Genomic DNA, 17731 nt, shown 5'->3' on the forward strand with positions numbered 1-17731 from the left:
TTCTCTATATTCTCTGATTTTCATCAGTGTTCCCTGCCCCCAACACCCTATATGCTTCAGGACTAGATAGAAAATGCCAAATGATTGGATCTTGACCTCTTTCTTACATAAATGGAGCTTGGAAGCAGTAGGTTCAAGGCCAGTGTTGTGCTCATCAAATGGCCCAGGCTCCTTCTAGCTTGTTGCTCTACCTATCTCAACACACACTTAACTTATTGTCCAGACAGATGTTCCAGCCCCATTGTCACATTCACAATCCAACCACCAGGAAGGAGCACACCTTCTTCCTTCAAAAGCAAACTTCCCACCCTCACACCCTGCTGGTAAGAATGGATAAATGAAATGTGCTAGATACATATTCAGCAATAAAAAGAAACAAAGTACTGATCCATGCTGAGACATGGATGAACTTTGAAAACATTACGCTAAATGAGAGAAACCAGTCACAAAAAACCCACATATTGTATGATTCCATTTACATAGGGTGTGTGCATTATATCTCAATAAAGTTGCTTAAAAAAATAAAAACAAAAGCAAACTTCCCCCAGTTTTACACATGACTCCCACTTACATCTCATAGGCTAGAAAGCAGTCACATGGTCATGCCCACACGCAGGGAAGCTAACAAATGCAGTCTTTATCCCAGCCAGCCAGCCAGCCAGCCAGCCATGTGCTCAGCTAAAAAACCAGAGGTCCTGGTATAGCACAGGGAACTATATTCAACATGTCGTAATAACCTATAATGGAAAAGAATCTGAAAAAGAATATATTCTATATATATATATAATATATATATAACTGAATCACTTTGCTGAACACCAGAAACTGACACAACATTGTAAATTAACTCTACTTCAATTTTTAAAAATCAGAGGTTCTCTTACAGTAAAAAGAGAGGACAGCTATTACAGAACACTGACCATCTCTGACCCACCCTTTGTCAGACCTTGTACCTTGTCCATCTACCCACAGAGGATCACTGCATGTACTTCTCAGGAACATGACACTTAATTTTAGGTAAACTGATCTCTTTCCCAGAGTCTGTACAGGGATGTGTTGGCTCTGTGTTCTCATATATTTTAGGTCAAAATTCTCTTCATTTGGCAGCCATTCTTCATAGTTTTGTTTTGTAACTCTTGCCTTGTTAATTGAAGGTGGAAGTTTCTTTTTTACTTTTTGCTCTTTTATTTTGCTTTCAGTTGGTTTCAGGACTTGGAAGTGAATTCAAAATGCCCTTTCCCTGCTATCTTTAACTGGAATTTGCCAGAAGAAATATTCTTGAATATGCTTGCCTCTAAATGCAACCCTTCCGGGGTTTCTTCTATTTTTGGATCTAGCGGGACCTCCAGGGTTGGATGTTCACTGCTCTCTATAAACAAGCTGCTCCTCCCGACCAGATAAACTTCCCTCAGAACTTCGCCCCCCAACACACATTATCTGCTCCAGTCACGTCTCACTTGTCAATAACAGTTTTGTATAATCTGTAGACTGCTGTGCACACGTCAGTTGTATTTATTTCCCGTATTGCCTTGACTAGGATGCCTTCCCACTTTGCCCCTTCCTCAGGGCCCTCAGGCGCAACCCGTTAAATCTAAATGCCGCCTGTTTGCCCCCAGAGCAGCTCTTCTTGGGATATGGCACCACCTGTTGCCCAAGTTGAAAACATGGGAGCTGGTCGAAATTCTCCCTTCTCATTCACCTCTCGCGTTTACTCACCCTCGAAGCCCTGTCACTTCTTTGCTGCTGATCTCACCACGCGTCCTGCTTCTCCCCTGCACAGCCGCTGCTTGGTTCTGCGCTTCTTCACCCCTGCCGGGACCGGCCCTGCTGCCTGGAACTCACCCACGCCAGCTGCACACCTCGTGCTCTTCCTTCAACGCAACCACGTCGCGCCTCCCGCTCGCCCCTCCCTTCTACCCTTCAGACCCTTTATTGGTTTTCCATTCTCCTCGGTTAATTCCAAACATCTGTCCCGGAAACAAGGCCCTCCAGCACCTGGCGATCACTGTCTTTCTCACCTCTCTTCCCCAACACCCTTCCTTCCTGCAGGCTTTGCCAAACAATGAGCAGTCTTCCAAAAGACTGCATTTTTTCCCCTCCAATTTTAAAAAATTATGGTAAAATACACCAGCATAAAAGAGTGTTTAAACAACTCCTCTCCCTCCATTTAGAAGCTAGCTGACTCCTATTTGTGTTTCAAAACCAAGTGCAGGCATCATTTTCTATAAAACTTTTCTATCACTTACCTCTGGTCTGACTTCTGTTGTACCTTTCTTGTGTTTCCTTAGAAAACTCTGTGCATACTTCTCTACAAACAGCATTATGTTGTCACTTTTGGTTTGTTTGTCTTCCATGATTAAAGCATAAGGCCCTTAAGACTAGGGACAATATCTTGTTTCTGGATTCCCAGTCCTTAACCTATACTTGGTATATAACAGGGATTAAACAAATTCTGAAGAGTAATAACAAAAAATGAACTATCTCCTCTCTATTTACATTTTGTTGACCTTATAACAGGGCAGGAAATGACTTACTGGAATTCCAGAAATCCAGGCTCTTCCACATGCCCCCACTAACCCTGCTTCCAACAGGGCAATTGTTGGTTTAGTGACACGTTGATTCAGATTGCCCTCTAGCTGATGGAAAACGTGCATGGCATGGACTCTGAATCCGTTCTGTGTACCAGTGTTGCCTAATTTGTCAATAGCCTGTACCTGTGTAATCCTTACTGGGAGTAAAGAGGTTCTTTCTGAGTTTGAAAAAACTAATGTAATGTGTGTTTACTGATACGACATCATGTGAGGTATGAGGGTATCAGGGTATTAGGTTAACTGGAAAAGAGGAGCCTGAATCCAAGTGATCTGGTCATCTGCGACGAAGGGACCAACATACATCAGACTCTGAGCAGCCTGTTAACTGGACCAGTAGCAGTCTATGGGTCCAAATGTAGTAGGGGGCAACTATATTTCATTGATTCTAAGGTGCTCTTGATTTCACATTTTAATGTTTCTGAAACAGAAATGCATCTTAAAACAGATGGCATCTTAGATTCAGAGAAATACAACATTATAATAAGAAGTATAAGAGAAATCCAACATCACTATTATACCAGAGAAATATAATAACCAATATTAATTGATTTAATCGTAACTGAGCATGGAATATCACACATTAAAACAGGAAACAGAGTAGAGAAAAGCAATGAATGGCTAAAAGCTTGAATTTGCATTGACTGTGGGAGAATTTTCAGTGACTTGATAATAAAAACCATCATTTATGAGCCCCTCCTAATTGCCAGGGAAAATACATACATTATCATTAATCCTCACCCTCCTAACCTGGAAGGTAGGTGGCGTTAATTCCATTTTTTAGATGAAGATCTGAGAAAGTCTGGACCTGCCCAACGTCACACAGCTAGTATATGTCAGATATGATCAGATTTTAAAACCTATTGCTGAAAAATTGTATAGATGATCTTATTTGCAAAGCAGAAATAGAGACACAGACATAGAGAACAAACGTATGGATACCAAAGGGGGAAAGGGGGGTGGGATGAATTGGGAGATTGGAATTGACATATATACACTACTGATACTATGTATAAAATAGATAACTAATGAGAACCTACTGTATGGCTCAGGGAACTCTACACGATGCTCTGTGGTGACCTAAATGGGAAGGAAAGCCAAAAAAGAGGAGATATATGTATACGTATAGCTGATTCACTTTGCTGTACAGTAAAAACTAACACAACATTGTGAAGCAACTATACTCCAATAAAAATTAATTTAAAAAAGAAATAAATAAAACCTATTACCTTTATTTTATTCTATGCTCCCTCCTGAAGAAAGCACTGACCCTAAAGATACAAATAATTGTTACCTAAGAACAAAAAAATTTTTTTTCAGTTTGAGCAACTAGATCATCACTGAAGAAACATATTCCTTCTGTGTTAGAAATTAATGGAGAAGATAAATAGGAAAGAGAGTCCTGAGCAAGCTTCTTGGGTTTTGTTTATAAGGGCCCTGAGAATGGAAATTCATGAGGGTTATTTCAACCTAAATGACCAAAACTATGAAGTTAAGTCCAGCTTCACTGAAAATTCAGAGCTAGAAATGACCACCCAATATAATTTTTGTACCGATTATGTAAAGGCCTTTGAGACTTAAAAGTTGATATCTCTAAGCCTAAAGGCATTTTGTCCTAAACCTTTCTTGCTGTGATTTTAAATCTGTAGAAATACCAATAAGACAGGACCTATGCATGCACTTGAATCCATCTCTCCCGTCTCCTCCTCCTACAACAGCATCAGCTCCAACCTAGCCTGAGTTTACCAAGATCCCTTGAAAACTCTAGATTGAATTGTTGACTCTGTAAGTGGCCCAATTGCCTCCAGTTCTGACTGTGCCTGAAACTAGGATGTTCCCTTCCCCTTACTAGCCTGTTCCAATTCTAGACTTCTGATGTCCTAGCTTGCTTTGACCTGGGATATTGCCTTGAAACTGAGTTTTGACTGTTGCATGACCTGAGGCAGGGTTTAAAAGACACCTATGAGCCAAAAAGTACTTACTAGTCATCATGCTTCTATTTTATCAGGAAAATGTATGCTAATTATTGATGCTTTTGTGCTTGTGTATATATTCTTTTTTTCAAAAAAGACAGCTTTATGGGAATTCCCTGGTGGTCCAGTGGTTAGGACTCGACACTTTCACTGCCAGGGCCCGGGTTTGATCCCTGGTAGGGGAACGAAGACCCCAGAAGCTGCACGGCACAGCCAAAAAAAAAAAAAAAAAAAAAAAAAATACAGCTTTATTGAGATATAATTCACATACTATAAAGTTCACCCATTTAAGTGTACAGTTCAGTGGTTTTTATAAAATACAGAGTTGTGCAATCATCACTGCAATCTAATTTCGGAATATTTTCATCACCCTTCAAGAACACTCCCTAGCCATTTGCATTCACTTTCCAGACCTACACCATCACTAATCTATTTTCTGTCTCTATTTTGCCTGTTCTGGACATTTCATATAAATGGAATCATATAATACATGGTCTTTTGTGTCTGGCTGCTTTCAATGTTCATCCATGTTGTAGCAAGTATCAGTACTTCATTCCCTTTTTATGGCCATAAAATATTCCATTGTATGGATATAACACCTTTTGTTTATCCATTCATCAGTTGATGGACATTTGGCTTGTTTCCACTTCTTAATTATTGTGAATCATCCTATGAACATTCTTGTACAAGTTTTTGTGTTTACATATATTTTCATTTCTCTTGGGTAGACACCTAGGTGAAAGTGCTGGGTAATATGGTAACACTATGCTTAACATTTTGAGGAAATGTCAAACTGTTTTCCAACGTGGCTGCACCATTTTACATTCACACCAGAAATATATGAGGATTCCACCTTCTCCACGTTCTTGAAAACACTTGTTATTATCTTTTTAATTTTACCTTACTAGTAGGTGTGAAGTGGTATGTCACTGTGGTTTTGATTTGCATTCCTCTGGTGACTAATGATATTGAGAACCTTATCATGTGTTTATTGGCCATTTGCATATCTTCTCTGGAGAAATGTTTATACAAATCCTTTGCCCATTTTTAAATTGGGTAGTCTTTTTATTGATGGGTTATATGAGACTCTATCTGACCTAACTTTGTTAATATAGGAGGTGCCAACCATGGCCACAATCCAAAGCTAGCTACTATTCTCTTGGGCGGAAACCCTTTAAGATCTCTCTCTCCCAGGCTAACATCTCATCTGTGGGAAACGCCCACACACCCTTTGACCTTAGGAATTCTGAGAGTATAGGCCATTAGAAATTAGCGGCAGCCATCGTCTCTCAAAGACTTCCCCAGGTGTATCTCAGCCCTCAGTACATTGTGCTACCCCAGTCCTGGGAACACTTGTCAAACTCTCTAAATTGTTTTCATGAAGTCCCCCTTGCTCGGTTTGCCATGAGGGGCAAGCATCCTCCTTTTATTCCTTTTGGTGAGAGTAGCGAAACACACAACCTTCTGCCTACTCACTCCTAAGAAATACTGTTTCTCAACTTCAATCTTATGAGAATTTCCAGGAGGATGAGGGGCTAAGGCTCAGAAACTATTTTTGAAGCAACTATTTTTAGCAAATTATTTTTGCAGCAACTCCTGATTGGTGATCTAGCACCATGCCTTGGAATGCGGTCATGTTTGGTAACTATTGCCTGGATGGCCCAGCTGAAATGTAGACAGAGAGTTCCATTTTAATCCACACATTTTATTACACATCTTTAGAGAATGATTTTGCCTTAATGCAACGTAAACTCAATTAATGTTCATAACCACTCTGAAAGTGAGTATTGTGATCTCCATGTTACGAATGAGGAAATAAAGTTGGGGAAATGTTAAGGGACTTGCTCAAAGTGATATTTCCTTGATTTTACCTCGGCAGTGTGCAAATGGACGCTTAGAGCTGCAACCCAAATGGCTCCAAATTTCATAGCCTGTGTGTGGGGCTAAGAAAATCGTGGAGCTGATGCCCGTGGTTTAGTCTCTGAAGGGACATGCAAGTGAAGAGAATGATCTGTCAAAAGTAATTAAAACGGAACTCCATTATTTATTTCTGTCTTTTAAAGAACATTAAGCCACAAACATACTTCAATTCTCTTCCTTTTCCTTCTCAATTCCCTTGCTCTCAGCAGCTCCCCTAGAATTTATCCCTGTCTCCCCAAAGTCACCAAGTCAAACTGAATTCTCCCCGCAATCATCATCCTTCTGTTTCCTCTTCTCTTCTCTTTATGTTATTTTATTTTTTATATTTTTTAAAATATTTATTTATTAGGCTGTGCCATGTCTTAGTTGTGGCATGCGGGATCTTCATTGCTGCATGCGGGATCTTTGTTGCCACATGTGGGATCTTCATTGCGGCATGCAGGATCTAGTTCCCTGACCAGGGATCGAACCTGGGCCACCTGCATTGGGAGCACAGAGCCTTTTTCATTTTAATGATTTAAAAATTTTTTTTAATTTATTTTTTGGCTGCGTTGGGTCTTTGTTGTGCACATGGGCTTTCTCTAGTTGTGGTGAGCAGGGGCTACTCTTCGTTGCGGTGCACGGGCCTCTCATTACAGTGGTTTCTCTTGTTGCAGAGCACAGGCTCTAGGCGCGCGGGCTTCAGTAGTTGTGGCACGTGGGCTCAGTAGTTGTGGTTCATGGGCTCTAGAGCGCAGGCTCAGTAGTTGTGGTGCACGGGTTTAGTTGCTCCACGGCATGTGGGATCTTCCTGGACCAGGGCTCGAACCTGTGTCCCCTGCATTAGCAGGCAGATTCTTAACCACTGAGCCACCAGGGAAGCCCCTCATTGTAGTTTTGATTTCATTTCTCTAATAATTAGTGACGTTGAGCAGCTTTTCATGTGCTTCTTGGCCATCTGTATGTCCTCTTTGGGGAAATGTCTATTTAGGTCTTCTGCCCATTTTTTGATTGGGTTGTTTGTTTTTTTAATATTGAGCTGTTTATATATTTTGGAGATTAATCCTTTGTCCGTTGATTTGTTTGCAAATATTTTCTCCCATTCTGAGGGTTGTCTTTTCGTCTTGTTTATGGTTTCCTTTGCTGTGCAAAAGCTTTGAAGTTTCATTAGGTCCCATTTGTTTATTTTTGTTTTTATTTCCATTACTCTAGGAGGTGGATCAAAAAGATCTTGCTGTGATTTATGTCAAAGAGTGTTCTTCCTATGTTTTCCTCTAAGAGTTTTATAGTGTCCGGTCTTACATTTAGGTCTCTAATCCATTTTGAGTTTATTTTTGTGTATGGTGTTAGGGAGTGTTCTAATTTCATTCTTTTACATGTACCTGTCCAGTTTTCCCAGCACCACTTATTGAAGAGATTGTCTTTTCTCCATTGTATATCCTTGCTTCCTTTGTCATAGATTAGTTGACCATAGGTGCATGGGTTTATCTCTGGGCTTTCTATCCTGTTCCATTGATCTATATTTCTGGTTTTGTGCCAGTACCATACTGTCTTCATTACTGTAGCTTTGTAGAACAGTCTGAACTCAGGGAGTCTGATTCCTCCAGCTCCGTTTTTTTCCCCTCAAGACTGCTTTGGCTATTCGGGGTCTTTTGTGTCTCCATACAAATTTTAGGATTTTTTGTTCTAGTTCTGTAAAAAATGCCATTGGTAATTTGATAGGGATTGCATTGAATCTGTAGATTGCTTTGGGTAGTATAGTCATTTTCACAATATTGATTCTTCCAATCCAAGAACATGGTATATCTCTCCATCTGTTTGTGTCATCTTTAATTTCTTTCATCAGTGTCTTATAGTTTTCTGCATACAGGTCTTTTGTCTCCCTGGGTAGGTTGATTCTTAGGTATTGTATTCTTTTTGCTGCAATGGTAAATGGGAGTGTTTCCTTAATTTCTCTTTCAGATTTTTCATCATTAGTTTATAGGAATGCAAGAGATTTCTGTGCATTAATTTTGTATCCTGCAACTTTACCAGATTCACTGATTAGCTCTAGTAGTTTTCTGGTGGCATCTTTAGGATTCTCTACGTATAGTATCATGTCATCTGCAAACAGTGACAGTTTTACGTCTTCTTTTCCTATTTGGATTCCTTTTATTTTTCTTCTCTGATTGCCGTGGCTAGGACTTCCAAAACTATGTTGAATAATAGTGGCGGGAATGGACATCCTTGTCTTGTTCCTGATCTTAGAGGAAATGCTTTCAGTTTTTCACCATGGAGAATGATGTTTGCTGTGGGTTTGTCGTATGAGGCCTTTATTATGTTGAGGTAGGCTCCTTCTATGCCCACTTTCTGGAGTTTTTATCATAAATGGGTGTTGAATTTTGTCAAAAGCCTTTTCTGCATCTATTGAGATGATCATATGGCTTTTATTCTTCAATTTGTTAATATGGTGTATCACATTGATTGATTTGCATATATTGAAGAATTCTTGCATCCCTGGGATAAATCCCACTTGATCATGGTGTATGATCCTTTTAATGTGTTGTTGGATTCTGTTTGCTAGTATTTTGTGGAGGAATTTTGCATCTATAGTCATCGGTGATATTGGTCTGTAATTTTCTTTTTTTGGAGTATCTTTGTCTGGTTTTGGTATCAGAGTGATGGTGGCCTCACAGAATGAGTTTGGGAGTGTTCCTTCCTCTGCAATTTTTTGGAAGAGTTTGAGAAGGATGGGTGTTAGCTCTTCCCTAAATGTTTGATAGAATTCACCTGTGAAGCCATCTGGTCCTGGATTTTTGTTTGTTGCAAGGTTTTAAATCACAGTTTCAATTTCATTACTTGTGATTGGTCTGTTCATATTTTCTATTTCTTCCTGGTTCAGTCTTGGAAGGTTATACCTTTCTAAGAATTTGTCCCTTTCTTCCAGGTTGCTCATTTTATTGGCGTAGAGTTGCTTGTAGTAGTCTCTTAGGATGCTTTGTATTTCTGTAGTGTCCATTGTAACTTCTTTTTCATTTCTAATTTTATTGATTTGAGTCCTCTCCCTCTTTTTCTTGATGAGTCTGGCTAATGGTTTATCAATTTTGTTTATCTTCTCAGACAACCAGCTTTTAGTTTGATTGATCTTTGCTATTGTTTTCTTTGTTTCTATTTCATTTATTTCTGCTCTGATCGTTATGATTTCTTTCCTTCTACTAACGTTGGGTTTTGTTTGTTCTTGTTTCTGTAGTTCCTTTAGGTGTAAAGTTAGATTGTTTATTTGAGATTTTTCTTGTTTCTTGAGGTAGGATTGTATTGCTCTAAACTTCCCTCTTAGAACTGCTTTTGCTGCATCCCATAGGTTTTGGATTGTCATGGTTTGTTGTCATTTATCTCTAGGTATTTTTTGATTTCCTCTTTGATTTCTTCAGTGATCTCTCGGTTATTAGTAACGTATTGTTTAGCCTCCATGTGTTTGTGTTTTTCATGTTTTTTTCCTTGTAATTGATTTCTAATCTCACAGCGTTGTGGTCAGAAAAGATGCTTGATATGATTTCAATTTTCTTAAATTTCCTGAGGCTTGATTTGTGACCCAAGATGTGCTCCATACTGGAGAATGTTCCATGTGCACTTGAGAAAAAGTGTAATCTGCTGTTTTTGGATGGAATGTCCTATAGGCAGGCAGATTCTTAACCACTGAGCCATCAGGGAAGTCCAGGAGCACAGAGTCTTAACCACTGGACCACCAGGGAAGTCCCATCTTTATGTTATTTTATTATGGAATTTAACCTCACCTCCCAAACTAGTTTCCTCTTCTGTCTGGTCTCTCTTCATTCTACTAGTTCTGCATCCCAAGTTAGGGAACCTAGCTGGCAAGTTCAAAACTTCTCAGAATGCATGGAAGGAGGAGACTCTGAGTGACAAAAGACAAAACTCTTGTTAGCTAGAAAGGAGTGTGAGGGTGGGAAGAAAACAGAGACGTTCACATGTTAGCAAATCACATTAACATTTAGGTCCAAAACTTACAGCTTCAAAATCCCCACCTCAAGGACCTCAGCTCTACTTTTTTGTGTGTGGTAAAGTATACATGATGTAAAACTTACCATTTTACCCATTTTTAAGTGTACAGTTTAGTGGCATTCACATGCCACTTCACATTCACAATGTACTTCACATTCACAATGTGAAGTACATTCACATTGTTATGCAATCATCACCATCGTCTATCTCTAGAACTTTATCTTCCCAAACTGAAACTCCATACCCATTAAACAATAACTCCCCATTCTCCCCCTCCCCCTGCAAGCGCCATTCTACTTTGTCTCTATGAGTTTGACTACTCAGGTACCTCATATAAATGGAATCATACAATATTTGTCCTTTTGTGACTGGCTTATTTCACTTGGCATAATGTCTTCAAGGTTCATCCATTTGTAACATGTGTTAGACTATAAATCCTTCTTTTTTAAGGCTGAATAATATTCCATTGTATGTATATAATCACACTTTGTTTATCCATTCATCCACTAATGGACATTTGGGTTGTTTCCACATTTTTGGCTATTGTGAATAATGCTGCTAGGAACATGGGTGTACAAATATCTGTTGGAGAGAACTTAAAAAAAAAATCAGTTCTTTTGAGTATACACCCAGAAACTCAGCTCTGCTTTTATTTTTTTATTATTATTTTCTTTTACTTTTTTGGGGGGTGGGGCATGCCATGTGGCATATGGGATCTTAGTTCCCTGACCAGGGATCAAACCCTGTGCTCTCTACGTAGGGAGCACAGAGTCTTAACCACTGTACTGCCTGGGAAGTCCCAAGCTCTGCTTTTAAAGCTTCTTTCCCTCCCAGTGTCCTGGAGCCTGGGCTGCCTGCTGGCATTTGAGCCAGGCTTTTGTGGCAGCTGCTGCTCATAGCACTCCACTGGGCCACCACTGGGCAGTTGTTCTAGCCATTCTCTTCTGAGTCACTATTCTCTTAGCAATACTCAGTCTTTCCTTGCAATCTGCCCGCTTGCTCTCCAACCCCCAGCCCTGACCCTCATCACTTTCTGAAGAAGATGTAACTATGCATGTCTGAATCCTACTTATGAACATGGTTTGAATTCTTATCCAAGGGGGCTCCTTGGGCCCCCATGTAAATCAGTGGCTGCAAATAGATGGGGTGGGGCAGGGAGAGATTTGTGGTGGGGATTATCATTTCATCTGTTTATGATATTCTAATTATAGAGTGCCCATAGCTCAAGGAAAGGGATTTTTGAGAATTGATATAAAGTCAACATTCAAAGAAAATCTATTGTGGAATAAAAGGATTTATTTTGTGAATGTGGCAGAAATCATGTAAGTGCTTTCCATTGGAAATAGGAAAAAATACACATAGGCCATAATATTAATTTCTCTATTTTGAAAAACTATAGAAAATCAGCGTATCTCCAAAGCCACAGAAAGAGTGAAGGCTCCACTATTTGCCAATTGTCTCAGTAAAGGCCTTCTGTGGGCCTGGTCTTGGTTTGGCTGGATCACGGTTTATAAAGTACTCTATAGGATGTAAGTATATTGTTTTACCCTTGGAGTTTTCAGGACCCAGATCCTTTTTGGCAAGGGATTTGTAGGTTTAAACAAATGTCCATCAAGCTTTTAGTGAGTAGTGTTTCTGTCCTAGGCAGTATTTAAAATGAAAAGAGACTATGGGGTGGGAGAAGGAATGAGAGGAAAAAGCAATTACTTTGATTTAAATTGTTAAAAGAGAAAAGTTCTTCTTTTGTCTAGGGATAAAGCACAGCTTGTAGGGTTGTGGGATGTTGATAAGCCCGGTAATAATGGGTTTGGTCTCTATGTCCTTTGGCTCCCCCAGGGGCTTCAAGACAAAGTTTTGCAGAATGGTGGTGAGAAACAGGAACAACTCCACGCGGGCCAGGCCCTCTCCAACACATGCCCGTTTCCCTGGAAGGAGGAGACAGTTCCATTAGCTTGTTCCAAATTCAAATACAATAGCTCGTATTCAAATACTATACACTCCTAACAGCCAATGAAAACACTGATCAGAAAAGGGATGGCTAAGAAACTGCTGGAGGACAATGAACTGGTACAGTTCTTCTAGACGGATATTTGTCAATACATATCAAAACTCTCTAAAGAAATTTTCACTCTTAATTCAGTAATTCTCCTTCTGGGGATTTATCTGTAGGAATTAGAGATTCACCTATGAGCGTGTCACTTGCATTGTTATTTATGACACTGATGAGTTAGTTGAAAACTAGACATCCACCTATACTGGATTAATTAAATAAATCCTTGTGCATCTATCATGCAACACAACCTAAACATGTTTGTACGGAAGATTATTTAATACTGTCTTATATCACAACACACTAAGCAAAAGCAGGTTATCAAATAGATTGTACAGAATGAGCCTGATTTTTTAAAATAAAATATACATTTATTATGTATATCTAGACAACTGTGTGAAGTATATATAGCAAAATATTAACAGCGATTATAGCCTGAATCTGAAATTCAGGCTATAGCTGAAATTGCAAATGATTTTCCTTTTTCTTTTTTTCCTTTTTACAAATCCACCCATCCACTCATCCATCTATTTATGGCTGCGCTGGGTCCTCGCGGCTGCTCGCGCCCCCCACCCCCACCAGGCTGCGGAGAGCAGGGGCCACTCCTCGCGTCGGTGCGCGGCCCGCACCGCGGCGGCCCCTCGCGTCACAGAGCTCTGGCCCCAGGCACGCGGGCTCAGCAGCCACGGCCCAAGGGCTCCAGAGCGCAGGCCCAGCAGCCGTGGCGCACGGGCTCAGCCGCTCCTTGGCATGCGGGAGCCCCCGGGCCAGGGCCGGAACCCGAGTCTCCCGCATTGGCAGGTGGACTCCCAACCACTGCACCACCAGGGAAGTCCCTCCGTTCTCTTTTTTTTTTTGCTCTTCTGCATTTTCCATCTTTTATACTGAACACTTACTATCACTGTAATTAGAAATAAAACATACTGTTATTTTTGAAAATACTAATCAAATGATTGACTAGGGTAACAAAGAAAAAGAATGGGTGCTGAGAAATCCTAAGTTGTCTTTATGACTTTATGAGAACTAGCAACTGGGAGCCAACCAGCGCTTGCAAAGAGGCAAGGGTATGTGGGGCTCCGGACTTCAGAGGGGAAGAAAGAGGATGAAGTGGCCAAGGTGTCTCTGATGGCCTCTCTAAGAATCAGAAAATTAATAATGGTTAATAATTTTATAAGAAGAGAGAAACTTGAACATTTTGTTTTGAAAAAGTCATATTATGAAAGGGAGATCAACAGGCAAGAGTTTGTAAAAGGAGGTCCCTTTGTTATCTGATAATGTGTGACATCTGAATTAAATTGATTTGCCTTGGTTTCTTGAAAAACTAGCATTGTACTCAATCACCAAACAACAAAAGAGTCCCTGGAAGACTTACCTGATCCTACTGGTATACAGACGTAAATGGATCCATCCCGATTTGGGGGTATATAACAGATTGATTTGATTGACTTTGCTATCATCAATGGATTACTTAGTTATGCCATATTCAGTAAAGCTAAAAGTTATCCAAAAGGTGCATGTGTATGGTTTGGATGGGGTGTATTTGTATTTACCCATGGAAAAAGGCACGAAGTATTCTGTTTTCCTGACGCTGCCATTTTTATCCAAAAAGTGACCTGGGTCAAACTTCTCTGGGTTGGGAAATTCCTTGCAATCATACAGGACCGAAGACAGTAATGGCAATACAGTAGCGCCCTGGAACCAAGAAATGGAGAGTGGAGTGGCACATTATCATGCTTACCTTTGGTTCATAAAAAGTCTAACACTTTTAATCACAGTGGACTAAATAGGATCGAGCACTCTTAAGTTTGCCTGGAGAGGACTGTCTCGTGTGATGGCTCTTTTACACACATTATCATACAATATCTTTTATCAAGTAGTAAGATGGTTCTCTGTGGGAAGAGCACTGTTATGGTCAATGTGCAATAATCAATTGTTAAAAAGCTAAGGTTTGCAACCCATATTGTCTAGACATGCGCTTTACTGGAATTGTTGCCTCAAATTGAAAGAGCTCACATTTCATTATTTTTTTCTTTCTGAATTCAAGTGTGAATGGAAGAAAATGAGAGATGGAAACTTGTAATCTATAAAATCTATTGGGTCAAACCCCACTTCCCTCACTTGTAAAATGGGGTGGGGTAACAACAATAGGCTTTCCTCTTTGCCCCATTAGATTTTGTGAGATTTAAATGACAAAATAATAACGACCATTGATATGGAACACTTCACATTTACCTGACATTGTGTTTAGTAGTTTATAAATTTAATTCTCACTTCAACCATATCCAGTAGGCGCTTTTTGTTTGTTTGTTTGTTTGTTTCACATTGTATAAATGCAGAAATTGAGATTCAGAGAGAAGAAATAACTTACTTGAGGTTATACTTTTAGCAAGTGGCATGGTTAGAATTTGACCCATCTATCTATGGGTCATAAAGCACCCCTGTTTAAGTGAAAGCCTCCTCTTCCCATTTTTACTTCATTTTGTATTTCCTGAAACATTATTTCACAAGTTTTGGAGTAGGTAATACATGCACATGGTATAAAATACACACACAAAAAAAAGTACGAAAGGGTTCAAAGTGAAAATAAGTCTCTTTCCTATTCTCAAGTCCCCTGGTTTCCTTCTTAATGTAATCACTGTTACCAGTGTATGATATATCCTTTATGAGACATCTTATGGATTAAAAAAAAAAGGTGCACACCTATTTCCTACTTTTTCCACAAATAGTAGCATCCTGTAGTGTTCTGTAGCTTGCTTAGTATTCTACTTTACATAAATAATTTTTAGGGAATTCCCTGGCGGTCCAGTGGTTAGGACTTGGTGCTTTCACTGCCAGGGGCCAGTTTCGATCCCTGGTCGGGGATCTAAGATCCTGTAAGCCATGCAGCGTGGCCAAAAATAATAATAATAATAATAATAATAATAATAATAATTTTAAGTCCTTTTTAAATGAATATTCAGCACCAATATTGCTGCAATGAATATTATTTGGGGGGAAATATATACAAAGGATAAATTCCTAGTAGTGGAACTGCTTTTCAAATTTCTATGCACATTTTGAATTTTCATAGAAATTGCAACGATACCTTCCATGGAAGTTACACCAATTTATACTACTAGCAAAAACATATGTTTTTTTATATCTTGCCAACATATTGTGACAAGTGAAAACATGTTTCTTTATCATTTTTATTTTCAATATATTTTATTGTGTAAGTATATTTTCACATATTTAAAAACCATTTGTAATTACTTTCACTCAAATTTAAATTTTGTCTCCCATGCATTTTATCTGTTGGTTCTGGGGTTTTTTCATGCTGACTGTAGGAGTTCATTTTATTTTTCAGTAATTAGTTCTTTGTTCTTATGAACTATGAAACATTTTGTCTCAATTTGTCAATTGTCTTTTGACTTTGTTTCTTTTTCTTAGGTAGATTTTTCTTATTTGCATGTAACCAAATTTATCTATTTTTAAATGTATAGCCCTCTTATTCCTCTTTTCTTTGGTCAATGTTAGAAAGTCTTTCTTTACTCTGAAATTCTCAAAAAAAATTATTGCTTTTATCCTTAGCACTTTTATAGTTTAATATTCTATGTGTATATATTTGAGCCACCAAGAATAAATTTTCATATGAAATTTATTTTATATGAAAGTTTGAGGTAGGGATTTATTATTCTTTTTTTCCCAACTCCCCTGGGAGTTCTACAACTGAATAATCAATATTTTTCCTCTAGATTACAAGGAAAAAGCCACCTTTATCATATACTAAGTTTCCATGTATAATTACATTTATTTCTAGATTTTATTTGATTGATCTGTCTACTCAAGAAGCTGTATTATAGTGCTTTAATAACTGTGACCTTATATTATGTTTTAATATTTGGTAGGACCTGTCCCTGACTATTCTTTATTTTTTAATTTCCCATATCAAATTTGAGATCTGTTAGTTTAGTTCCAAAAAAGTATCTAGTTTATATTTTCATTGAGATCTCATAAATGCATAGATTAATTTCAGGGTAACTACTATCTTCCTACCTGAACACAGAATAAGTCTTCTAATTTATTCAAAACTTGTATATCTTTCATTAACATTTTAAGGGTTTTTTTTTCTGGTATAAATCTTGCAAATTTCTTATCAAGTATATTCCTAAGTATTTTATCCTCGTTTTTATCAATAAAAAGCTTTTATTCATTATGTTTTTAAAACATAGCTTTTATTTTATATAGGGTAGAAACTGATTTTTTTAATAATAAATTTGTACCCAACCACTGGAAAATTCTATTTTTGCAGTGGTACTTAAGTTAATTTTCTTGAGTTTTCCAGGTACAGTTATGTCACCTACAAATTGACGCCAGCTCTTAAATGTTTTATCTCATTACCTTTTTCTAATTCTAGTTAAATACTGGTAATGGTGGATAGCCTTGTCTTATTCTTGATATTAATAGGCATGCTTTTAGTCAAAAAGCATGATTTGGGAAATATGTTTTCCGTGGCTAATGAGGTATTTATCTATTCCTATTTTTTTAAGGGTTAAACTCTTTAATATTATCAAAAGCATTTTCTGTACAAATGTGATTATCATGTGATTTTTCTCTAAATTCTATTTATATGGTGAATTTTATTAAACCAGATTTTCTGGTGTTAGACCATTCCTGTGTTCCTGATTACCTTCACTTGCTGGTGATGTAGTATTTTTAATGTGATGCTAGACTTATGTGTTAATAGACTTTTGCATTGACATTTGGCAGTAAGGTTGGGGGCTGTTTCAGTTTTGCAGTATTCTGTCACCTTTTCTTCCTCTTCTATACCCTTGAATGGATTAAATGTAAAACCCAACCCCTTAATCACTACAGAAGACTGACTACAGAAGACTGACTACTCTTTTGTTAACTGTTAACTGTCATGGGCAGCAATATCCCAAATGTCCTGGTATATGAGGTCTTCAGAAGAAAGAATTCGGGTCAAAGAAAGTTGACATTTGACTTGATTACTTTAGAGCTGCATATACATTTTCCATCTCTTCCCCCTTTTTAAAATCCATCATGGAAAATCAGGTTTCTGTTCCCACAAGATTCGCATTAATGCAAATCACTTCTCCCTCAATACATTCTACGTGAGAGTGTGAGGGGCCTTGGGAGCCCCAGGTCAGCTTCCCCATTCCAGGAAGGCAGAGACAGGACCACAGAGGTGACAGAATGGCCTGAGGGTGCACTGCATGGCA

At 38.6% G+C, this 17731-nt stretch overlaps 1 protein-coding gene across 1 annotated transcript in view; it reads right to left on the reverse strand.

Annotated features, from left to right (window-relative positions):
* Positions 1 to 11825: 11825 nt before the first annotated feature.
* LOC137767383 (cytochrome P450 2C23-like) overlaps positions 11826 to 17731 on the reverse strand; it is a 33706-nt gene continuing 27800 nt past the window's right edge. Inside the window, exons 8-9 of the mRNA XM_068548361.1 lie at positions 14060 to 14201; positions 11826 to 12384 (exon numbers count right to left, since the gene is read on the reverse strand). Coding sequence (XP_068404462.1) covers positions 12173 to 12384; positions 14060 to 14201 — 354 coding nt within the window. The 3' untranslated portion in view covers positions 11826 to 12172. The remainder of the gene's footprint in view (positions 12385 to 14059; positions 14202 to 17731) is intronic.

The sequence above is a fragment of the Eschrichtius robustus genome, chromosome 7 (assembly GCF_028021215.1).
Source record: "Eschrichtius robustus isolate mEscRob2 chromosome 7, mEscRob2.pri, whole genome shotgun sequence".
Lineage (NCBI taxonomy): Eukaryota > Metazoa > Chordata > Mammalia > Artiodactyla > Eschrichtiidae > Eschrichtius > Eschrichtius robustus.